General features: G+C 31.4%; 8 protein-coding genes across 8 annotated transcripts, besides 5 other annotated features; 3 read left to right on the top strand and 5 right to left on the bottom strand.

Annotated features, from left to right (window-relative positions):
• Positions 1-24: 24 nt before the first annotated feature.
• TVAGG3_0263220 (protein ubiquitination) lies at positions 25-2,057 on the bottom strand (the record flags this gene model as incomplete). The annotated part of the gene is made up of 1 exon (XM_001583024.1): positions 615-2,057. The coding sequence occupies one exon, from the start codon at positions 2,055-2,057 to the stop codon at positions 615-617; it is 1,443 nt and encodes a 480-aa protein (XP_001583074.1).
• A 1,339-nt stretch (positions 2,058-3,396) lies between these two features.
• On the bottom strand, positions 3,397-4,334 carry TVAGG3_0263210 (peptidoglycan DL-endopeptidase CWLO family; the record flags this gene model as incomplete). Its single annotated transcript, XM_001583025.2, has 1 exon — positions 3,451-4,278. One exon carries the CDS (start codon positions 4,276-4,278, stop codon positions 3,451-3,453), a length of 828 nt encoding a protein of 275 aa, XP_001583075.1.
• A 534-nt stretch (positions 4,335-4,868) lies between these two features.
• On the bottom strand, positions 4,869-6,282 carry TVAGG3_0263200 (glutamate decarboxylase family; the record flags this gene model as incomplete). The annotated part of the gene is made up of 1 exon (XM_001583026.2): positions 4,888-6,261. The coding sequence occupies one exon, from the start codon at positions 6,259-6,261 to the stop codon at positions 4,888-4,890; it is 1,374 nt and encodes a 457-aa protein (XP_001583076.1).
• A 3,978-nt stretch (positions 6,283-10,260) lies between these two features.
• Positions 10,261-13,161, bottom strand: TVAGG3_0263190 (leucine-rich repeats (6 copies)-containing protein; the record flags this gene model as incomplete). Its single annotated transcript, XM_001583027.1, has 1 exon — positions 10,261-13,161. The coding sequence occupies one exon, from the start codon at positions 13,159-13,161 to the stop codon at positions 10,261-10,263; it is 2,901 nt and encodes a 966-aa protein (XP_001583077.1).
• Positions 13,162-13,556: 395 nt separating this feature from the next.
• Positions 13,557-15,249, top strand: TVAGG3_0263180 (leucine-rich repeats (6 copies)-containing protein; the record flags this gene model as incomplete). The annotated part of the gene is made up of 1 exon (XM_001583028.2): positions 13,557-15,249. A coding segment is annotated over one exon (1,693 nt), but the record flags the coding sequence as incomplete, so codon positions are not given.
• Positions 15,250-15,320: 71 nt separating this feature from the next.
• TVAGG3_0263170 (antigen BSP-related family) lies at positions 15,321-17,087 on the top strand (the record flags this gene model as incomplete). Its single annotated transcript, XM_001583029.2, has 1 exon — positions 15,321-17,087. The coding sequence occupies one exon, from the start codon at positions 15,321-15,323 to the stop codon at positions 17,085-17,087; it is 1,767 nt and encodes a 588-aa protein (XP_001583079.1).
• A 122-nt stretch (positions 17,088-17,209) lies between these two features.
• Positions 17,210-17,239: a terminal%2Cinverted (terminal inverted repeat of MuDR-3_TvMULE3 transposon ID:TVAGG3_0263160).
• Positions 17,210-18,403: a mobile genetic element.
• Positions 18,374-18,403: a terminal%2Cinverted (terminal inverted repeat of MuDR-3_TvMULE3 transposon ID:TVAGG3_0263160).
• Positions 18,404-18,461: 58 nt separating this feature from the next.
• On the top strand, positions 18,462-19,838 carry TVAGG3_0263150 (uncharacterized protein; the record flags this gene model as incomplete). Its single annotated transcript, XM_001583030.2, has 1 exon — positions 18,462-19,838. The coding sequence occupies one exon, from the start codon at positions 18,462-18,464 to the stop codon at positions 19,836-19,838; it is 1,377 nt and encodes a 458-aa protein (XP_001583080.1).
• Positions 19,839-20,758: 920 nt separating this feature from the next.
• Positions 20,759-23,814, bottom strand: TVAGG3_0263140 (delta adaptin-related family; the record flags this gene model as incomplete). Its single annotated transcript, XM_001583031.1, has 1 exon — positions 20,909-23,806. The coding sequence occupies one exon, from the start codon at positions 23,804-23,806 to the stop codon at positions 20,909-20,911; it is 2,898 nt and encodes a 965-aa protein (XP_001583081.1).
• Positions 23,815-24,249: 435 nt separating this feature from the next.
• Positions 24,250-25,027: a mobile genetic element.
• Positions 24,250-25,027: a terminal%2Cinverted (terminal inverted repeat of Banshee-A1 transposon ID:TVAGG3_0263130).
• Positions 25,028-25,352: the final 325 nt, after the last annotated feature.

The following is a 25,352-nucleotide window of genomic DNA, read 5'->3' as shown; positions in this document are numbered from 1 at the left end:
TAATACATTTCTTTTTATGTGCTTCTATTGATGACCTTTTTAGAACAAAATCACTCTTTATTTAATGGAATCTACTTTGATCAGAAGTTTTAGGCAATGTCATTGAGATTAGTTATATAAAAATCTAATTAACTTCGCAAAATGAGTTACCGTTTTTTAAAAAAAGTCATTTGACTGTTCCGATAATCACTCGAAATAAAATAGGAACGAATATAAAATAGTTGTGGTATCATACTTTAAAAGTAGTTTTTCTAGTATTTTCTTATGAAAATTCATTATCATGTACTTTGATGGGGATTATGGATGATACATTATGCTACCAACATTTAAAAAAACTACGGCCCTTACTTTAAAAACAGAAACACAGTGAATACCAATAGGAAAAAACTGTCCGTTATAAGCTCGAATAAAAATCAATTATTATTTCAATCAATTTGAATGCTGAAAATACTTAAAATTAATATGATTATATCTGAGCGAACAAATTTTTTAATATGCGCATCTATCTATGATGAATTAATTACACTGACCGAAAAAAACAAAAATATCTGAAATTTCGACAAATAAATATATTATATCTTTACTCTAAATATACAAAAGAACATCACAGAGTGTTAAACACGAAGAGCGCATTCGTGGATTCCGCAAGAATTAAATGCTTTACAAATTTGCTTATAATTGTTGGAAACATTTAACTTTTCATAAGCATATTCAAATGGGGTTTTGTTCTTATGGTCTTTCTCTTCAAGTTTAACTTTAATTGAAATCAGATACTTTACAACATTGACCATACCTTCTTCTGCTGCAATATGGAGCGGAGTTCTCATTGTATCTGTTTTACTGTCTTTGTCACATCCGCAAGAAATTAGGAATTTGATAACTTTAACATGATCCATTCCTGCAGCTGCGTGAATTGGGCACCATCCTTTATTAAGCGTTTTCGTGTTTGGATCTGCTCCCATCTTATAAAGGTACTTTACTACTTCGAGGTGTCCATTCATGGCAGCGAAGTAAATGCAAGTAGCGTTTTGGTTATTCATTGAGTTAACATTACATCCTATTGAAGCAAGGTATTTAACTATTGGGAGGTGTCCATGGTGTGATGCATAAAGAATTGCGTTGAAACCAGAAGATTCTTTAACAAAGTCCTTATCAATACCTGCCTTTATAAGAGTTTTAACGATCTCAAGGTGTCCTTTGGCAGAGGCTTCGAGTAATGCGTTGTTACCAAATTTATTGACTGCATTAATTTGGCATCCGCCGTCAAGAAGAGCCTTAACAATATTCAAATCTCCTCTAACACAGGCTTCAATTAAAACCGTATCAGAATATTTCTCATCACGAACTTCGGATAATCCAATCGAACACGCAACGCGTATTGATTCTTTATCATTCTTGCTGGCATGTTCCTGGAAAAATGTATAAACTCCCTTAAAATCTTCGAGTTTGTACAATGACAAAGCGGCTTCAGGGATTAATAATTTTGATTTTTCGGATGAACTTTCTTCCTCAAGCATCTCTGCTGCTGATGCCTTGAGTGTTGTTTTAATCTTGGATAGTTCTAGAATTTCTTTCATCATTGATTCTTTTTCCGATACAAGATCTGTAAGTGTTTTCTTATAGTCATCGATTTCTTTTTGAACATCTTCATTATTTGATTTGGAACTTATTGTCATATTGTTTCTGGATCTTGTGGTTTGTACTGATGAATTTGATTTCTGCTTCTCTTTAATGGATTTATTTTCCTTTACAACCTTTGAAATAAATTCATATATGTGTTCAAAAATTTTTGAATGAACAATGCCTGTAAGATTGAAAATGAAATCCAACACAGCATCATCATTATCAGTTGGGAAATCAACATTTAAATGCTTAAATACCTGAAAGAACTGTGGCTTAGTATAATTATGCTTGCATTTTGTTAATATTGATATGGTTTGTGGTAAATCGTGTTCTGATTTCTTAATGTTCTTGTAATATGTTTGGAATGATTCTATTTCCTGTGGATCAATCATTGCTTCGTCGCTAAGCTCGCCACCCATTTTAAGCTCACTCATTATTCTAAAATGAATTCAAATATCGCATTGAAAATTTCCTTCTCCATGAATCAACAAAGAAAATAATTCTATATGAAATATGTGATACTATTATATGGATAACAGCAGACTTCTATTTAATTAATTCAGAGAGACTTTGGTCCATCTACATTCAATTTTTTGATAAATTTTCTATTCAAAAGTTATTTTTATTTGACAATTTTGAGAACTGTTAAATTTAGAGGTTTTGATACAAAAAATATTACATAGGTAAATATAACCATCTGTAAATTTTATTTTTTTACAACTCAATTCAAAAAATAATGGTCAACGATAAATCTGTATATAATCTTGCTAGCCACAAATTATTCATAATATTATATATATAAATATGCATTGATGACATCAATACTAGAGATCATCAAGAATTTAATCGATTTTATTGGAATAATTCAAAAATTTCTTTTTTTCGTTCCAATAATAGATATACTAATTTTGTTTTTCGAATAGAAGTTAATAAGAGTCTCTATATTTTAATATTCGAAGCATTTTTTATCTCAACACTCTAGATTATCTATTTGTTTTGAGAAAACAAATTTAACCCATATCATATATAGAATTCTTGATTGTTTTAACATTTTTCATCGTATTTGTAATTTCTTTACATTTTCAAAAAGTGTCATTAAACCTTTGTTCATTGTTCGTTGATCCTTACTTTCAACAAGTGAACTTTACTTTAAAGGCGAAGAATAATATGCATATCATAAGCAACTAAATTAGCATTATCATTCTTCATTATTCTCTGTCATAGAAATATATCACTTGTTCATGAATGTGTTGCAATACTCCAAATATATTTGATGATTATATAATCGATTTATTAATGAATGAAGAGATATTCTGCTTACTACACAAAAAAAAGTTAGCTCTATTCATTTTGAGCTACTGTATACATCATTGGAGTATCATAACTCATCATGCGACAATTTATTAATAATTCCATTATAGACAATCTTTATAAAATTGTTAACTCTCTGATTTCCGAAAAGAAATTAGCCTGAAGACATGAAATTTTGTATATTACTATTCATAATGAGTATATCCTAACCATTTAACTGCAAGAATTCTGTTTAACTTTATTATTATAGGTATTTATTGAAATTATATTCGATTTCATTTTATAAGATCCAAAGGTTTAACTGATTTGTATTAATTGAAGAATATTTGTGTTTAAAACTATTCTTTTAGTTTTAATAAAAATAAATATTGAAACAAAATCAAGTTAGATTCAAAATCTTATGATAAAATAATATCACAACATACAAATTTGTTTTTGTTATAATCAAATGTAGGAGGAAAAAAGAAAAATATTCATATATAGAATTTATAATTCGAAGAAAGATCGAAACTGATCTTACTTTGTCCAATATCTTCTGATTGAGCTAACTGGATATGGATAGCTATTGAAATCTTGGTATCTGACAACGTATCCGTTTGTGGAAGCGTGAATGAATTGTCCGTTTCCGACATACATTCCGACATGAGTAACAGCTGTAGGTTTTTCAGAATCTGTGTGGAAAGTAATAATATCGCCTGGAAGAATATCTTTAGCGTCTTCAATAAGTTGTCCGTGATTTCCCTGAACGTCAGCTGTTCTGTGCATGAAGATATCAAGCCTATTGTAAGCCCATTGCATTAAGCCTGAGCAATCGAATGTATCTGGGCCACTCATAGCCCAGACGTATTTGCAGCCAAGCTTGGTCTTAACAAGATTTGCAGCTCTCTCTCCATCATTAGCGCCATCTACCTGCTTCCATTTGTATTGAAGTGCATCTTCAAGAATGTAGCCAATATAACCACGATAATTAATTCTGTAAAAGCCATCACAGTTAAAATCAAGAATTGTAACATCGGAATTTGCTGGAACATAGCGAATAATTGTTTCTGCGCGAGATGGTTCTGAATAAATATTGGCTTCTGTGACGGATTTTGTTGGAATTGTGATTTCTTCAAGGGAATCTTTGCTAATCCAGCAGTCTTCGGTACCAATTCTTACATGCGCAAATCCATTTTCGTATCCAAGTATATGAACATAGTAATCGAAGTAAAGCCAGTAACAATTTCGATTTAAATCAGGATTACTGGTCTTGTATGCTTTAACAAGATTTGTTCCTGGAGTTGTGAGTCTTCCAATTGTTTGGGTTTGATATGAAGAAGAAGTACATAACAAAACACTTAACATAACCTTGGAAAAAAAAAGTCAAATTTGACGATCTGTCAAAAAATTTGATTAGAAGAGTTAGTTTGTAAGTTTTACAAACATATCACATAAGTCAATAATAAATTAAAAACCTTAATGCGATCAGAAATTTTTATTGATGATTCGCTTCGAAATCAATATTAACTAACTAAACTGACTTAATTTTTATAATTTAACTCGATAATTTTTGAATTGAAATTTCGGTTAAAAATCTTATATCCTCGACATAAATTAGACAATCAACAATCGGCTTTTAAAAATATAAAATTTTTAAATTATCGTATCTGAGCCACTTGAAATTTCTCCATCAAATTTCAAAATCAATCAAACCTAGCTCGTATTATCATATGTCTTTTCAACTGTCTAAAATCTATCATTGCTGAGTATTTTTGGGTATATTGAGTTAAAGAATTTCCCAACACTAATATCAGAGTATTTTAAAGTCCCAAGAAAAAGCAACACACACCATAAAAAAGGGCAAATGCGATTTTAATGATAGGTTATGCCAAACTTAAGATATTCTATTCAATATTAAGAAAAATTCTTGTATTAATAGTATATAATGAATAAGGAAAAATAATAAATAAGATTTTATGTATGATTGAAGCTCTTCATTTCAGTGATTCGTGCTCTGGACGGATTTGCTTTGAGATATTCAACGCATGCTTCAAAATCTTTCATAAACAAATCGGCGAAATCCATTTCGAATCCACGGCGACACATAATTCTCATGACAACGATGTCTGAGCAATTATCAGCTAAAGCAAAAGCAGGAACTTGCCAGCCACGAAGTCTTAGGCGCTCAGAGATATCGTAGAGAGCGTATCCTGGATCTTGCCCATCTTTGATTTTGAAAGTTACGGCGGGAATTCCTTTCTTTGGATCGCCCTCACAAATAAATTCGAACGGGCCAAGAGGAGCAATTCGCTTCGCAAGGAATTGTGCAACTTGGTATGAAGCAGTGTGTACTTTTCTGTATCCTTCTTTGCCAAGTCTGATGAATTCGTAATATTGCGCAATAACTTGACCAGCTGGGCGCGAAAAGTTAATAGCTATGGTTCCAACCTGACCACCTAAGTAATCAACTTTGAAGACAAGCTCTTCTGGAAGAGATTCTTGATCACGCCATATAATCCAGCCGCAACCTAATGGAGCAAGACCATATTTATGGCCAGACGTATTAATTGATTTCACACGTGGTAAACTGAAGTCCCATTTGATATCTGGAGCACAAAATGGAGCTAAGAAGCCGCCACTTGCAGCATCAACATGAATATCGATATCTAATCCTTTCTCCTTTTGAAGTTGGTCAAGAGCATCGTTAAATTCCTTTGGGAATTCGTAGTTTCCGGTGTAGGTAACTCCAAATGTTACAACTACACCAATAGTATTTTCGTCGCAGGCCTCAACCATTCTCTTAGGATCCATGAAGTATTTTCCTTTTTCCATCGGTAGTTCTCTTAGTTCGACATCCCAGTATCTGGCAAATTTATGCCAGCAAACTTGAACAGGTCCGCAAACCAAATTCGGTTTATCTGTAGGTTTTCCTTCAGCCTCACGCTTTTTGCGCCATCTCCACTTCATTGCCATGCCTCCAAGCATGCAAGCTTCAGAAGAACCAATCGTATTGGTTCCAACAGCCTCTTGTCCTTTCGTTAATGGTGCATGATATAAGTCTGCAAGCATTCTAATGCATCTCATATCAAACTGAGATGATTGTGGGTATTCTTCTTTATCAATCCAATTTTTATTTATCGATTTATTCATAAGCTTGTGAACATATTTGTCATCCCATGTCTGGCAAAATGTAGCTAAATTTTGCCTTGCGTTCCCATCCAAGTAAAGTTCATCGTGAATCATTTGATAGGCAACATCTTCACGCATTTGAGAATCAGGAAACACATTCTTTTCGGCAACCAATCTTATTGACTCTGATCCAAACCTAGAATCAATCAAACCCTTCATCTTTAAGCAAAAATGAGATCATACTCTCAAAAAAATTGGAAGATTTTATAAAACATACACTTTTTGAGAGGAGGGGCGACGATTAAGTGTATTTAGAACAAAATGTGAACTTATATGTTAATAGTTGTTTGATAATATTTATTTATAATTCCGTAAAAATATCTCGACTCTTTTGATAACCATAAAAATGACAAGTCTGTTATGATGAAACTGAATTTTGTTATTTTATTAATAGTTTATATCTATGAAATAAAAGATTACAAATTGTAAGTAGAACTTAAGAAAATAAAGAGAGGTTTAAAATTTTATATCAGAATCTAACAAATAAAAACATTTCAGTAATTCGCAATTAATCAGAAAAGGGTCAATTAATAGTACATCCATAAAGTAATCTTTGATATCGCTTTTTTTTTTTTGACTTTTTATCAAATTTTCTTATTATAAACCAATAATATAATTGGGCTGAGTGATTGTGTTAATGTGTGGTCGCTAGTTCTTACAACTTCGAAAGTAAAGTACTCACAAAATCTAGATTGAGAGGCGGTCAATGACTTTTGAGGGGAAATTAACGCATGGAATTTAATATTATTTAGGTTGATATTCTTGCTTATTATTTCAGAAAAAAATCTTAAAAATTTCAATATGAAAATTGAAAGCAATTCAAAAAAATTGCTAACATGTAAATTTTAATATCCTATGCATAATTTCATATTTTGAACATTTTTTATTTTTGTTTAAAACTTAAAATTTTGCGAATTTAATATAATTTATAAAATATAATACGTATATATATTTAAAATACACTAAATTTAATTGTTAATTGACGTTTTTGGGAATGAATTTTATCAAAACATGCCTGAATCCGAAAATTTGAAAGAACGAATTACACAATCATATATGTAGAATTCAAAATACAAACTTAAAGATGTATACGTTTCAAAATTATTCAGATTGTGTTTGATTTCCACTCATTCTGTTTTCTTTTGAACTCTAACACTAACATTTCATGATGATTACATGATCCATTTATACATGGTTGAATTGTTCCAGATTCTACCAGAAAATCAATCCAAATTTCTCAATGCATTCATGTTGATTGGACAAAATTTAAAATTCATCAGCCTGTTTCCAGAGAAACTCATATATTCCCTAATGAAATGTAATTTTTGCTACATTTATTTCAATCAAATTTCAAAAAATTGACTGCAGAGCTTGAAAAGGTGATGAATCATGTTGTTATTAGAATGTACATATTAGATTTACTATTTCCAAAAAAATGCTCAAATTTGAATAGTTTTAGAAAATTTGGAATTACACTCCTTACATTATATATAATTAAATGTTTAAATTTTATTTATTTTTCCCTTTTAATTTTATAACGTGCTCTATCAAAACTAACCTCTCAATTGAAGGCCACAAAATCTAACTAGTGAGGGTACACAAATTTTGTATGGAGTACGGTTCAATTTTTGAGAGCCTCACTACTTAGATTTTGTGACTACCTTATGTATAATTAAAAATCGAACGCAAATTTCAATTGCAAAATTCGAGCGATCAATATTTATGGCAAACGAACATGATTTTGGGTACTTCACAGTATCGAGATATCTGAAGTCTGGCCGTTTAAATGACTTTAAAAGAGAATTGCATCAATAACAATGATATTAATTATTGTTAACATAATAAAATTAGGTAAAAAAATTGACAATAATAACTTTTATTTATTAAGGATACCCTTACATTGCGTAGTTAGAAAGAGAATATGATATTGTCATGATTGCTAAAGTTTTAGGCTCCAGAAATGAATATACATCAAACTGAAACAATTGATAAATTGAATGAACTTTTGAGAGGTTCTCAAATAAAAAAAATTATCTAATTTTTTACAATATTACTATTATTTTATCCACATATGTATATATAGTAATTTGAGAAAACTTTTAGGAAAAAATAAGTTTAATAAAAATCTGAATTTTACTTGTTGTGGGATTGTTATTAATTGACACTCCAGACGTATTACTAATAGTTATGCGTATGCAATTAAAGTATTTCTGATGGACAAAATGTGAGATTTATATCAGATAATTCATTTCTACTATTAAGTTATTCATTTATGAGTTTGCACTTATTCGCACTAAATAAATAACTATTAAAAATTGTTTTAATTAATTGACACCATATAATAGAGTGAATTTTGTTTGATCAAACAACAATAGATGATAGATATAAAGCCGAGAAACTTGCTATTAATATGCTCTACTTGCTATTTCAATGTAAGTATGATATTTTCTAAATGTTTCGTTCAGATAACTTAGATATATTAGTCAAAATTTGAAATTTTAATAGCACATATATTAAAAATAATTATTATTCATAAAAGATTAATGAAATAGTAAAAAAATCAATCAAATTATAAAAATACAACATTTAGAAGAATTCTTATTATCCTTCAAAAAGTCAGTATTTCTGCTGTAATTTTCTACAACATTGTAGTTATTGCACTTTGTCTATGGATTTGTATATATGTTATATATAAATTATATATCTAAACTGCCCATAAGTGCAATTTTTATATAAATTGTTTATTTCTTTAACAATTTCATATGAAATATGCTTTTTTAAGCGTATCAAAGCTGTGTTCTTAATGTGCATGGATATATCAAGAAAAATGTCGAAAAAAAAATGTGAATTCACAAATTCACTGAATTTTCACCGTTTTTTGAATTTTGCTACAGCACTAATATTAAATAATACTAAATCTTCTGTCTTTGTAAAAGAATCTATTCTGACAAAAAGTGCTCGTTTAAATTTAATGATCATCTGTATGACTAAGTGGTAAAAAGTGTTTATGACCAAAAAAGGGTTACATGCTTAGTCTATTTTTCTGACAGGATACTCTAGATTTACATGATCTCTATTTCATATCTCCGTTTTTAGATTCTTCGACAGATTTTATGATAGAAAACCAAGATTAACAAATTTCCGGCATGTTAATGAAGAAATCTGCAGCTACCCTCAATATTATTTCAATAATCAGTATCGTTTCTCTTACAATTTATTTTTTTCTCAATAATTTAACAAGAAATAACAATACACACTTGGTTTTACGTATAAAAGCTAAGTGTCGAACTTAATCAACTTTACTTACTTAGCAAATGAATATTTTTGTGGTTGCGAGTTCTGAATGCTGAAGTTTTAGATTTCTCTATAAATGATATCATTGCACTTACAATGTTGTTCCAGCCTATCGCATAAATCATAGAAAATCCAAAAAAAATAATATAAAGAAAATTCATGTCATGAAGTTCAAAAAATACCGTGTAACATTAAAATTTGTTATGCATAATACATTTTAGCTATTATTGATTTTTTTTAATTTTCGAGAAATTGAATGGTGAGTCCGATAGAGAAATTTTTAAAAATCCTAGTCCCTCATAGAAGTAATTTCCCTCGTCTCCCATACTTCCAAATGTATGCATATGACATAAACTTTTATGCATTACACAAATGGCCAATAATATCTATAGAGTAAAAAATTAGAAATTTAATTTTTTTATATGATAGTTATATTTCAGATTTGCGAGCGTAACTTTTTTCTCCATGGCATACTTGTTTTAAGAGCAAATGATCAAAATCGTCCTTCAATTATTGAAGGAGCTGATATCTTTTGAAAATTGAATTGAAAGGGTATTCAATTTTCAAATTTCCTCTCAATTTTGGAAACATATCAACTCTATGAATTAACAATTATGTGCCTTCACAGTTTATCAGTCATATAAGGTGCTTATAAAGAAAAAAGTTACGCTCGCAAAATATGTTTTTATATAGATTTCACATAAAATAATTATGTAATTTCTAAAAAGAATATTTTTGTTCTTGAATATTAAAGTGTATTGTAGTTTAAAAAGTTTTAAATATGTTGCTAAAATTTCAGGTTTATAGCTCATGTCTAGCATGACTTCTTCGTATGCGCAAAAAATCTGACACGTAAGGGTATCCTTAAAGAATGAAGTATATTATAATTGCCAAAATAAGTATAATGCCAATAATGACTGCGAAAACTGTAAGTCCTATTTCAGGACCTGTCATTCCAATAACATGCCTTACTTTGTCATCATATGTGTAATCATATTGGCATTTGTCAGAGTTCCTAGGGAAAATATAATTTTTAGAAACATAAAAATTAAAACTAGTTCTAGAATCATCGGTCCCCATGAAATATTTTCCGTCATAGCAGACTGATCTAATTTGAATATCATTAGAAGCTCCAGAAGGCTCCATAGTTTTTACATTTGAAGAAAGTTTCAAAACTCTTAATTGACGAACATTTTGGAATTTCTGGTTGGCCGCATCCGAAAATGTAGGTGTATTTCCAATGTATATACGTCCATCAACAAATTCAACATCCTTTGGTACTGTGAAAACTTTATCAAGAACTCCAAATGTTGTAACCAATGCATTTGTAAGTTTGTTAATAATGCAATTATCTTTTGCATAATAGAATCTATTTTCATCATCAATCTTGACATCAATATATCCAAAGGATAGGAATGCATCTGACTTAATGGTTGTTACTTCTGCAGGAATGTAAAATGTAAGATTTACGTAATTACCATAAAAATTATTGTGAAGATTAGAGAGCGAAGTCATTCCTTTTCCAAAATAAAACTTTGAGAGTTTATCGCAATTCATAAAAGCGCCAGTACCTATACTTGTTATTGAATCTGGAACTGTAAATTCTTTAAATCCACAACCAGGAAACATATATTTGAAAATTTTGGATTGTCTTGGATGAAATTCAACTGATTTAAGCGATGTACAGCCAGAAAAGATTAATTGTTTATTATTTCTATTATCTTCTGATGTATCTTCAAATATTAATGGAATTGTTATTGATTTCAATGAAGTGCATGAAGCAAAAGCAGAGTCACCGATGTCTATTTCGTCAGGTAATGTTACATCTTTTAATGAATAGCAAGACTGAAAAGCATTCGCTCCAATTTTTGTAACTGCTTTCTCGATTTTTAGAGTTTTGAGATTGATACACTCATAACAAAAATTATTAATAGTTTTCAAGGGCTCGGAATAATTGCTGTTACTGATTGATAATTCTTTCAGATATCTTGAGTAGCCTAAACTAATATCTTTTTCAGTTTTCTTTGTTATTGATATTTCTTTAACATTTTCAGCGAAATGAAATGCGCCACGTGTAACGCCATCATAATCTCCTGAGAGTGCAAAACTTTCTTTGCTATAAGAAGGAAGAATGAATTCAATGACACTATAATTCTTATCAATACCAATAACTTTTCTTGTAACAATTCCACCATTTTCCTTAAGAAATTCACCGTTTTTGAATTCAAATGTGATTTTTGTTAGATTATAAAATGCAAGTGGATTAAATTGGTTACAATCACTTGTTACAGTAACTTTCTCGAGATTTGTGCATGAAAAGAAAACATTATCGCTGAAATATGTATTACCAATCGTGATTTCTTTGAGTCCAGAGAAATAAAATGCTTTTTCGTTAGCAGTAACGTTATTCAATGTAACTGTTGTTAATGCAGTAGTGTATGCAAATGCATCTACGTTTAATGTTATTGGATTCGTTTCTGTATGAGTTATTGTTAATTTATTGAGTTTTGTGCAATTTGCAAAACAGTATTGACCAATAGATGTTGCGGGATCTAAAATTGTAACAGATTCTAAAGCTGTGCAGCATCTAAATTGGGAGTTATACAAAGAGGTATTGACTACAATTGATGTAATACTTGTGCAGCCTTCGAAAGCTGATGTGAGATCTAAAACATCACCTCGCTCTGGTGCTCTCTGGTTGTAATTGGTAATCTTAACTTTTCTGCAGTAATAAAAAGCATATGCACCAATGTCAACAAGACTTGAATCAACTGTAAACTCAAGATTTTCGCAATATTGAAAAGCATATTTTCCTACCGAAACAATTGTATCTGTTTTCAATGTTTGCAATGAACTGCAGTTATAAAATGCATTTGCACCTATTGCAGTGGCCTTTAGAGCGGTAACAGTTTTCAATGAATAACAACCACTGAACATATTTTTAGGGATAGTAAAAGTATCAGTTGATGTGATTGTTGCCGTTTCTAACAAGATGCAGCCTTGAAAATCATATTTTGAATTAGAATCCAAAGGAATTTCTACATTTTTGATGTTTGTTCCTTCAAATGCTTTAGAGTCAATCTGGGCTGATGATGGCGTTTTGAATGTTATTTTTTCAAGATCAGACTCGGCAAATGCCCTCTCACCAACTCTCTGATTTGTTAATGTCGCATCCTTAATGCCTGAATATGCAAAACTGGAATCCCCGATAGAAGTTATTTTCTCGAAATCAATGGTCTGCAAAGAGGGGCAATAAGCGAATGCAAATTCGCTTATTGATACCATTTCAGTTAATTTAACTTCTTTTAATGATACGCAATGATAGGCAAAATAATTTGGAATGTTGGCCTTAATCGTCATTGTTTCTATAAAAGGGCAATTTTGGAAGCACCTTGAGCCAAAAGTTTCGATATTTTCAAGATTAATGTTTTTAATTGGAGTTCCTTGAAACTGGCTGCTTTTTAATGTTTTGAGAGAATCTGGTAATGTAACATCGGTAACAATTTTATTGTCAGTGAATAAATTTGAGTCTAATGCAGTTACAGGGCTTTTAATAACTATTTTCTTGAATTTGCCGATAGCAGTATGGGATCCTAATGTACCAGTTTTAGTAGAATCGTCAATTATTAGAGTTTCCTTATATTGTTCTATGGAATCCAAATCACTAATACTAGTGATCTTTACTGTGTTGCCTTCATATGTAATTTCTGAGCTAACTGTGATTCTTTTTGCTAACAATGATGTGCTAAATAATCTCGATAGCATTGGAAAACTAGAATAAAAAATGAAATTGAATGAATAATTGAAAACAGTATTGAAAAAGAAAAATGAATTGCATTTAGTTATGAATTATACTATGATTATTAACCTCCCGAAATGGAATTGAATATAAACGATGCAAATTTTACATTAATTCAAACGATATTTCCAATTTTTCTCATATTTGAATACCCAGGTTTAAAAAACAATTCTAGAAACGTATGTATATTACGTCATCAAACATTTGAATTGAAAAGTAAAATATCGTTTGAATAGATGTAAAGTAAAGACATTATAGTTACGATTTATTCATGACATAAAGCCAATTCACTAATTTAACAAAAAAAGTAATAGTTGAAAACTCCTCTGAATTTTTCATTTAGAAAAAGTACTTTTTTTTAATGATGTTTAGAGTAAGTCTCTTTTCATCTCTACTCGTTAAAAGCAATTACATTAACTCTGAAATGATTATTTCGGGTAAAACATTAACGGTGACTGAGGAAGATGATTTTGGTCATAATTTGATTAACGACACACTTTTTGCTAATCCAGAAATTGACACACTAATTACAAAAACTGCTGCATTATCTCCATTATACGCTATCAAAGTTTCCCATGTTAAAGTGGAAGGAGAAGCTGATACAATTCCAAATGAATTTCTTCGAGGAAATGTTTATCTCAAAACAGTGGAACTATCCGAAAATATAACAAGACTTGGAGCATATTGCTTTGCCGAAACATCTATTGAAAAGATTTCTTTCCTTAATGAATTAACTTTTTACACTTCTTCAACCTATGGCAATGATGATCTTGGTAATGTATTTTATAACTGCTTTTCATTATCTGAAATTACTATCAATGCTACAATCATTCCTCCTAAATTTGCCTATGGTTGTTCTAATCTTACAAAAGTCACACTACTCGGATCTGAAATTTCATTAGGCTCTAATTCATTTGCACAGTGTACATCATTGCAATCATTTGATTTTACAAATGTTAAAACAATCGATTCATATGCATTTTCTTATTCGGCTATTGAGAATGTTACAATTCCAGAAAATCTAACAACAATTAATCAATATGCTTTTGAGTATTCAATGTTACAATCATTTGAATTATATGGAAATAAAACAAATATTAATTCTTATGCTTTTCAAGGAACGCGACTTAAAACCATTGATTTGACACTTGCAAAATCACTTGGATCAGGTCTTTTATCCCAGTGTATTTTACTTGAGCACATTGATATTGGAGAACAAGTTACAAGTATTGGTGGTTATTTCGCTGAATATTGTACTTCACTTGTTTCAGTCAATGCTTCATTTGTTGCTCAAATTGGTCAGTATGCATTTTATAACTGTAAATCACTTGAATCTATTGTTCTTATGAATTATTACGCTGAAACTGGTGGATATATAATTGGTAAATATGCATTTGAATTCTGCGAAAAATTAGATTTTACATTCCAGAGTAGGGATTACTATAATATTGGTAGTTATGCATTTGGATATTGCTCTAAGATAACTTTACCTAGATTGAATGAGGAATCCGAGATTAGCAGCTATGCTTTTATTGGCTGCGAAGGAATAACATCTCTGAAAATCAACTACCAATTAAGCCAAGGTTGCTTTATGGGATGCATTAACTTAGAAGAAGTTGTTTATGAATATGAGACCGATAAAACTATCCCAATGTATTGTTTCTGTAACTGTTCTAAACTCACAACTTTTACTGATAAAGGAGAAATTGAAAATGTAGAAAATTATTCATTTGCAAGTACCGGAATAAAAGAAATTGTTTTGAGCCATGCAGAAATATCAGAATATGCATTTGAAAATAGCAAAATTGAAGTTGTTACATTTGCATCCATTAAAAATTACTTAGCTTTCCAAAATTGCAAACATCTTGAGAAACTAATCATTAGTGAATATGCAGATGGTGAATCTATTAACGCAGAGAATTTCAGGGGCTTGGAAGATATTGATATTGAACTTGAAGCAGGTCATCCAACATTAAACATCTGGAATGATATTCTATTGTACAATTACTCACAAATTGTTTTCCTTCTTCCTAAGTTTAGCACTAAGAAATTAGAAATACCAAGCAATATAACAACAATTAGAAATCATGCATTTGCACTAAACAAAAAGATCAAAACATTAATAATGAGCAATTTTGTTAAATTAGGACCAACGCCTGAAGAAAGTAGTTCTATTTTTTACAATATCTCTTACTCTCCTTCCATCAAAGAAATTGAAATTAGTTTTAAGGAAGGAAACTTTTCTTTATTATCCCAATTTGGTTTCTTTGAAAAACTTGAAAAAGTAACAATAACAACTCCAATCAATGATATTGGAGATTATGTATTTCAATACTGTCCTAAATTAGAAAAGGTTGAACTTCCAAGTTCTTGCACTATATTAGCAGATTACGCATTCAAGGATTGTGAATCTCTCTCTAAGATTAATTTAGATCATATTGTTGAATTTGGAACAGGTGCAATGAGAAATACTTCTATTACAACATTTGATTTCTCTAAATTTGAAGAGAATACAACAGTTCCTTCAGAATTGCTCCGAGACTGTAAAAAGCTAAAAGAAGTTACAGGAACAGCAACTTTTACTACTATTAGTTCATATGCATTTTACGGCTGTGAGTCACTTAAGACAGTCAGTTTCCCGAAAGTAAAGTCTATTGAGTCATATGCATTTGCCGAATGTTATAAATTAGAATCCTTCGACTTCTCAAAAGTTACAAAAATTGATGAAAGAGCATTTCAGAGTTGCAAGAAATTAACTTCAATTTCAATTACAAATTACACTACTTGCAGTGAATATATCTTTTCAGATTGTCATTCACTTAAAACTTTGGAGTTAACTGGTCTTAATGAAATTCCAGAAAACGCATTTGCTAAATGCTACAAACTAAACGAAGTCAAGTTTAGTTCTAATTTGATGAAAATTGGATCTGGGTCATTTTCAAGTTGTGGATTCAAAGAATTGACAATTCCTGATTCAGTAATCAGTATTGGTGAAAATGCATTCTTTAATAACACCAATCTTAAAACTGTAACTCTTGGAAAGGGATTATGTTTCATAAATGCCAATTGGTTCAAATTCTCCTCACTTAAGAAACTTATTATTCCACCTTCTTTGAAGAGTATTGGACAACAGAATTTTAATTTTATTGATGATCTTGAAATTGAGTTTTCTAGTCCAAATCAAATTTATGGCTATGAGTCAAACACTTTGTATTCGAAGATAGATTATTCAATTGTTTCAACAATTGGCTTCCTTGACAAAGTTTATGAGATTCCAGAAATCATTAAACGCGTTAAAGAGTATTCTATACTACGCTTCATATCAACAAAATATTATCTATCCTATAAGGAAGACCATGAAGATGGTGAAGCAATATATTGGACTCAGAGTAACGGTATTGCTAGTGCCGCCATTATTAAAGTTCCATCTAATCAAATACAATTTGATAAAATCATGGCAAAAGAATATCCAGATAACAACTACGAAAGTTCATGGACCTATGGAGGAAGATCCATCCATCTCAACAGTATATGCTATGAAGGTGAATATCCACTCACAGAAGGCCAATATTTAGAGAATTATTTCGGCACAGAAAATTATTTATATGATGAACTTTTAGGTTCTACCTATAGTAATAAGAAGTGTTCAACCAAGCTAGCTGATGCATTTAAATGGCGACATATCTACAAAATGAGTAGTGCAGAAATCGGACTCACAGCATTTGTAGTCATTGCAGTCATTATAGTCATCATCCTCGTTGTTCTCATTATCCTTAAGAAAGCATCTGGTGGTGGTAGCAGCAGCAAGAACAACGACAAGAAATCCAGTTCTGGAAGTGCTAAGAAGGACTCTGGATCCGGAAGTGGAGGAAAAGATGCTGCTGAAGTTTAAAAGTAAAATAATTTTTTTTACTTCATATTTTTTTTTTGATAATTCTTAGAGAAGTGAAATTCAATTCACCAGATGAATGACAATATAAATTAAAGTCTCTATGTTCAAGATGATTTGTTTCAGAGTAGGAGTAATTTTAGCTAAAAGTGACACACCTGTAAAAAGTGACACACCCATGAAGGGTGTGATTACCGATCGGTAATTTCGACAGTTTAGAATTTAAAATTTTTTATGGAACTGTTGCGAGTTTCATAAAGAATTTAAGGAATATAAGCAAAGATTTGAATCAAAATCTTAGACCTAAGCCGCTCGATTCGCTCGCGGCTTCCGCGAATTACAGATCAGCAAAGATTTGAATCAAAATCTTCGAACTAAGCCGATCGCTTCGCTCGCGGCTTTCTTTATTATTTTAAATTTGCATATTTCCATCAAAAGTTCATAAGGTAAAAAATTTCGTTTATATTATTGCAAAATAAAATCTTCATTATCAAAATAATATTAAATAATAATATAATATAATTTATAAACAACTATTATTTAATAAAGTTTAATTGCCAAGGTTCATCTAATTTTTTGATTTTTAATGTTTTATGAATTTTATTTATCATGTATATATCTAATGAAGATTATATATGTAGAAGATAAGTACCTTAATATGTACGTAAATTTTAATGAAATTTATACAACATTATAAAAATTTATGAATAAAAACTTGATATAAAATAACATTTTTATTTTTACTAAGAAAAAAAAGGTTTTTGATAATAAATTTATTTTATTTCGAAAAAGTAGCAATAATCGTAAAAGGGTATTGATAGGCTTGCTAAAGTAACTAATTTTAGCTGTCAAATACTTTTGTATTTTGAAGTAAATTAGTATAAATTTGTTTTTACTTTTATTTCGAAAAAGTAGCAATAATCGTAAAAGGGTATTGATAGGCTTGCTAAAGTAACTAATTTTAGCTGTCAAATACTTTTGTATTTTGAAGTAAATTAGTATAAATTTGTTTTTACTTTTATTTCGAAAAAGTAGCAATAATCGTAAAAGGGTATTGATAGGCTTGCTAAAGTAACTAATTTTAGCTGTCAAATACTTTTGTATTTTGAAGTAAATTAGTATAAATTTGATATTATTTTAACTCCCTTTGAAAACCTCAATTTTCCATACAGAGGGAACGGGAATAGCATCCAATATTCCCTGAGAATGGTTGCGCATTCTCAGTTCCCTCTATATTTCGAACGAAGCTCTCATCGGTCTTTTTTTTAATACTAAACGTTTTTTTTTCCTGTCACTTTTAGCTAAAATTTGGGTTTGCCATTTGTTTCAAGTCTTCTCGATTAATCACATCCGATATTTGTCAATTTTTTTTTAAAGATGGTACAACTTAAACAGCTGACAATCTTTTTGATTTTCATGGGTTTTGCATCAATACTATTTATATTTCTATCAGAGATTTTCCATCTACAAAGAATTAGCCAACGTTTTGTTTCAATTAAAGCAGAAACTGAATCTACTAGATATTGGAAGAGTAAAGTATTGCCAATGCTATATGAAAACATAATTTTATCTATCGGGCTCCTTATATCCATTTACTATATACGTCCAATATGGAAATCAATCAGAAATCAATACTTATTTTCATACGTTTTCCTTAACATTCATCAACTTGCAATAAAACTTCCTGCAATTCTATACCAGCATTACTTTGTAGATGTTTCTTTCGGCGTTTACACTGCATCTTCAGGGAAATTTTTCATCGACTTAATTCTCCATTACATTATTAATAATTTATTGTTCACAGCATTTGTAATACCTACAATACTTATTGGAAATCGTTTAGCACCTCCAACTACTCAAAAAATCATGATTGAAGATAATCAAGATCAGATTGCAGATTCTGATCCAAAACTAGAAAATCTTGCAGATGTAGACCTCCAGGAATTAGAAGAAATCGAACCAGATCCAGAAGAACATGTTGAATCTTCCCAAACAGCATTTCGGACTTCTCCTCTCTGGATCTACCTTGGTGGAATACTTATTTCCCTATACATATTATCATATATCCTATATCCTACCTATTACAAGCTTTTCCACACAATATACAAACCAACTCCTTATATTGACCAAAAATCGCTTGGAAATCAATTCCAAAACTTCACATTCCCCATGAAAGATAAGAGAAATGAATCAATTTACATAATTCCTAACGATATTGATAATTTTTATCGATTAGAGCTAATGGGGACAATATTCCCAAAGAAAGTCATTTCCTCTAATATACTATCCAAGTCAGTACCAGAAGAGCTCCGTGCAGGAGCCGTTTACCTAGATTCTTTAATTGATAACCAAGCGAACCTCGTTGGATTCTTTATTGGTCTTCTCCGGCCTCTCCTGTTCATCATCATCTTCAAGGTGGTCGATGCGGCCGGAATCAAAGAATTTCACATCCGACCCGGAAAAACCGTTCCCTGTGTTTTACTTGTTTCCTTCGCTTTCTACAACACGGTCATGATTTACGCTGAACCGCTAATAGCATCCGTGCCCAGGTACTTCCAGAAAATTGCAGATTGCACATCTGTAAGAAGCGGGTACCCAATGAACGTCATTATATCGAGGATAGACCGTGCAAACTTCGCTACTGTTACTCACCACCCTATTTTCTCGCTTGTTTTCGTTAAAACAGCGTCTCCTGAAGAAAGATTTGCTAATATAGATGTATGTTTGAAATCTGGCAAACCAAAGTTAATGTAAATAAATATTTTATGCGCTAAAAAGTTTAGTAATTAAAAAAAACTTTTTTTTTTAATCAACAAAAAATATGTAAAAATTGATCGATTAAATGATTAACAATTGTAAATTTATAGCATTGAGATTATTCATATTTGTGCCAAGTTGAGGAATCATGGTAAATTAAATGATTTAGGAGTCAATCATCGGAATTCAAGAATTTTTGATTGCAGTGTAGAATTTACTTGTTTGGTTATTTCTATTTAAGGAATTATATTGAATATTAATGAAATTATTATAAAAATTTTATCAAAAATATTGTAATTTGTAAGTGAGGATAACTAGTTTGAGATTGTTTCTTCCTATACTTATAATATTTGTATTGTTTTTCGTATTGCTCTTAGCCTAATCAGTGAATTGAAAATTATATCTTTTTGAACCTGATCTGAAGCTGAAGGCGTAATCATTTGGGTATTAACAATCATCCTGCGTAACAATTGAGCCATCTCAAATTCCAAATTTTTTTCAAAAATCAAAAAATGAGAAGCGTTCTAACATTTTTTACTTCTGATTTTTCAATTTTCAATTTTTTTTGGAACTTTCATTATTGAAATCAATGTTTTAAAGGTAATTTAAAACAATTTCCCAAAAATATATAATACATTATATAAAAAAATATATAAATTTCTATATCTTAATGTCATTATCAATAATTAATGACAATTCATTATTGAAATTTTTTAAATTAGAATATAGCTATCCATTAATCCAAAAATAATAACCACTATGATACAAAAAGATGTAGCGTAACAATAATTTTGTAATTCATATAGAATTCAATGAAGATCTAAATCTTTTCACCATTGCTCATATCAAAAACAAAAAACTATAAGGTACAAAATAATAATATCTTCAAAATTTATAACATTCTTTTTCAAGGATTGCTTTTCTTCACTTCAAACAATATAAATATTTAATATTACAACTACAAACTTATTAATAGTATCATTCCTTCAATCTCTTTTATTTTCATCTTCACCTACTTTTCAAAACCAACAAAAAAACATATTCTTTAAAAAAAAACTTTTTTTTATTTATTGTTCGATTGCTTTGACTTTCATTTCCAACTCCTTCACGAGAGACTTTCCAAGTAATTCGTTAGTGCTTTTAACTTCTATTATTACCTGACCAGCAGCTGCCTGCACGTATGCAATTGCCTCATGACCGGCTGGTGTCTTTGCGTAAATAGCTCTTGAAGAAGCATCAGGTAATTTGATGTTTGATCCTCTTACGACGTTGAATGCTGTTTGTAGGACTTCTCTTGCTTTCTGAGTCTGAATTGGCTTCATCTTCTCATCGAATGTGCATTTCTTCTCTGCCTGTTCGAATCCTTCTGTTGGTGCCGCTGTCAAGAAGAAAGAAGGGAACAATCTCAATGTTGCATCGAGTGTTTCGACACCTCCTTCAACAGGGACAAAAATAATTCTCACTTTTTGTGGCTGCGTCATATTTGCTGCTTCTATTGTTATCTTGTGAGTTGCGCTTGAAACAGGCGAAATTGGTGTTGTTATACTTGGCACGTCAACACCTTTAACAGCTCCTCCTTGTGACTGAACTGTTATGTCTATCGAATTTATTGTCAGTTCTGTCTGGTTGTGGATCAAAACTTCGACTTCGAGTCTTCCTGGATTTGTCTGGCTCGGAGTGAATTCGATTGCGTTCACGATCAAACTCGAGTTCTCTCCGATCAGCTGCATCCTCGAGCGAGGCTTTGGAGCTGTGACAGGCTGCGGTTGCTGTGGAGGAGGAACTGAAACAGCGCTTGGCATTGGAAGTTCCTGGTTCTTGCTGCGTTTCCTCTTTGAGCCGTGTGAGTGCTTGGAATGCGTCGATCTCTGCTGGGCCTGCTTCATGAGGAGCTCCTGGTTGTACGGCATAGGGCGAGGAAGCTCTTTCTGAACATCGGCCATTTCACTCGTTAAGTCAACACTCGCGAGGGCATCGGATAAAGCGGAATTCTTCGGAGCAACTTTCGCTTTTTGAGCAGAATTCGAAACAGGAGTTGTTGTTTTAGTTGGAGCTTTGATGACAACGGCTTTCGGAGCGTTCTGGCGCTGCTTCCTCATTGGCTTCTTCGGCTTCTTCTCCTCTCCTTCCTTGTGCTCTTCTTTCTTCTTCGGAAGTTTCGAGTCGATGATTTCTTCCGGCTTTTCTTCCTCTTTTTCTTCGATTGCGAACAGAGGAATTGGGTCGTTGAGGCCTGGAGGAAGCTCTATTGGCTCTTGGTCATCAGGTAATTCGCTGGAAAGTGTCTCTTGCAACTGGGAAATTTCATCTGATTCTTGGGAGGTCTCGAAGATGTTGAGAAGCATAAGGATCATCTCTGCTCTGTCTTGGACTTCGGCGGGACCACTTGTTCTGAACATTTCAAGGCCAGTTTTGAGAGTTTCGAGAGCATTTGCTTTTTCTTCGTCGGAAAGCCTCAAATAGAGCTTGAGAGCGGCTGAAACGCAGCAGAGTTGAACTCTCTCGTCTGTTTGAAGGACAAGAGGCTGTACAAGTGACTCAATGCACTCATTCGACTCGGCATACTCTCCAATGATGAAAGATGCGACCAAAAGCAGTCTCGTCTTGTCCTTGTACTCAACATTGTCGAAGAGGGCGGACATTAGATCGACTAATGTCTGGCGAGTATCTGGTACACGAGATGCAAGGTCGTAGAACTGATCGGCAAGCTCGTTGTAGCAGGTAAAACCTCCTTCTTCGAGGAAGTCGATCAAACAGGTAATGTACCACTCAAAATCGCTGATTAATTCGTAATCGTTTTTAGAACAGATCTCAATAACGCGCTTAAGTACTTGATCTTTGAACGCTTGGTTCTTGGAGTCCCTGAAATGGTCGAACATTTTGCCGACAATTCCATCAATTGTCTTTGTATTGGCAAGGGCTGCGAGGAGATCAAGAGCGAGGAGACGAGTGCTCTCATCATTGCTATCGAGACATTGTGTGATTAATTCCTTGTGTTGAGCAACAAGTTTTGGCTGAATTTCGATTAATTTTATGAAAAGTGTAAGGCAAAGGAACCTCAAATTGGCATCCTTGTGTTCTAAGAAGGCTTGCATTCTCTGTGTTGCATATGTAAGAAGGATTGGATTCGTAATTGGGATGTCAATGATAGTTCTGACGCATTCGAAGAGAACTGTGATCGAATTTGTTGTCTCGAGGATTGTAGTGAATGGAGGAACGAGTTTCTTTGGAAGACGTGGCTCAACGCTGCAGAGCATGCGAAGAATTGTAATAAGACGAACAGTAATCCAGTTTGTTGGTGCGGTTTCGAGCATCTTGTGGAATTTTGGAATCATACCAACGAAATTCTGTGGATTATGAGCACATAATTCGGACATAACTGTAAGTGCAGAGAAAACAACAAAAAGATCTGTATCGTCAAGTCTGTTACGTAATGCTGTGAAGCCAGGACGTAAGGCGTCTGGATATTTAAGGCAAATGTGGTAGAAAGTCATAATAGCCTTTTGGCGGAGTTGTGGCCTTGCACCGGACATGAGGGCGATGACGTCATGTGCAATATGCTGTGCAAGTGGAAGAGATAAGTAAGGAGGAAGAGATGTAAGGACGGCATTCGCAATAAGTGGAACAACAGATGTAAGATCGCGATGAATTCTATGTGTAGCCATAATAACGACATCTGACTGGGTGTTCCACATTTGGGAGGCCGCGGTATAGGCAATTCTCTTGGCCGAGTAACTTTCAGAAGACATGACTTCAAGAACGGTGAAATCTGCCCATGAAACATCATAGCCAATTAAATTGAGGAAAATGACTTGTTGTACGATATCAGATTTTTCATCTATTGATGCGTTTGCGCATTCTTTCTGCATTTCATCCATTTGCTCGGATATGAACTTTTCTTCTGTTCCGTTGACTTTGTTGTTCAAATATCCACGAATAACATCAAAAAGAGTTCTTGAAAGCATTTGAAAAAAAAAAATTGAACAAGCAAAAGTGACACAAATCAAAAGGATTTTGCACCCGCTACTTCATTTTTTTCATTCTGGTATAAAAATGCAATATATTAACTAGGAACACAATGACGGCTATAACTTTTGCTTGAGCATTCTCCGCACTTAGTTATTTAATTCATTCGATATTTGGTATTGTACTCTGATGCAATTAATCAAATGTTCTGATATTTTAGAATCCATATTAATTAATGCAGGTGTTTTTAAGTTCAAATTATCTTGTTTAATTCAATCTGATTTGTAATACCTCATGAGAGTTATTTATATCTGAATTTAGGTATTAAATCAGTAGGATTATTAAAATTCATAAAAACAACTGTATAAATTATAATTAAAATGAAAAAAAGAAAAAATAATAAGTAAAGTGACTGGAAATGAAAATGAAAATCAGTGTACAGTTTTATTTTTTACTCGCTGTGAAACGTATTCGGTCATTTTTTTAAAAATTAATTTTTTGTTAGAGATAAGAGCTAAAACTCGGTAAACAACTTCTTTATGTCTAGAAAATTCTATCTTGCCTTTTATTTTTTTCTCGCTGTGAAACGTATTCGGTCATTTTTTTAAAAATTAATTTTTTGTTAGAGATAAGAGCTAAAACTTTGCAAACAACTCCCCCATGTCTAGCAAATTTAACATTCGTCTCCCATTTTTATATATTTGGTTTAGAATGTTCGAAAATGCGTAATATGGTCATTAATATTAATTGAAAAGAACCTTGAATTAATTCAATCTAATCTCACAAAATATTTTAAATTACAAACTTTGTAGTTTGAATAGATAATTAGTATTAAACTCAAATAACTAGTTTATTTTTGAATAAAAATTATTTGAATTTATTCAATTTTGTGAATTTTCCTTCAAAAATCAAGTTTAAATATCTTATTTGTCATATAATTATAAATACAATGAAACATATTCGAAATTGAAAAGAATGACTTTTTCTGTTCTTTCAATCATTCAATTTGAATTTTGCAATATTGGATTTCTCATTAAATAGCTATTAAAAACAACAAGCAATTTAACTTACATTCAAATTTATTTGTGTTATATTCAATCTTCTCAAAACTTATAATTTTCGGCTATAGCATGATTATATGCTATATAATAAACCTATAATAGTATCATTCTTTCAATTATTTGAAGAGAAAACCGAAAAAATCTATTTTCGGTCTATAACATCGATCATTTTTTTGCGATTGTCATGCAAATAAACTTAAAATATTGCTGCAGATTTTATACTGATAACTAAAAACGATTGGGTTCCAAATGATTTTTCTTTGAAAATTTTACCTGTAATTTTGAAAGAAAAATTCATCAATATATAATTGAAAATATGATTGAACTTATAAAAAATGATCATTACATAAACTGTCAAAATTTTTATTTAATTTTTAAAAATGTCTGCATATGATAATGCAATTCAAATGCATAACATGTCAAATTCTCTTTCTGAAAAGTATTTTAGATTGAGAAGAAAATTGAATACGCAGTTTATACGTTA

The sequence above is a fragment of the Trichomonas vaginalis genome, chromosome V (assembly GCF_026262505.1).
Source record: "Trichomonas vaginalis G3 chromosome V, whole genome shotgun sequence".
Lineage (NCBI taxonomy): Eukaryota > Parabasalia > Trichomonadida > Trichomonadidae > Trichomonas > Trichomonas vaginalis.
This window is presented reverse-complemented; position numbering and strand designations above follow the sequence as displayed.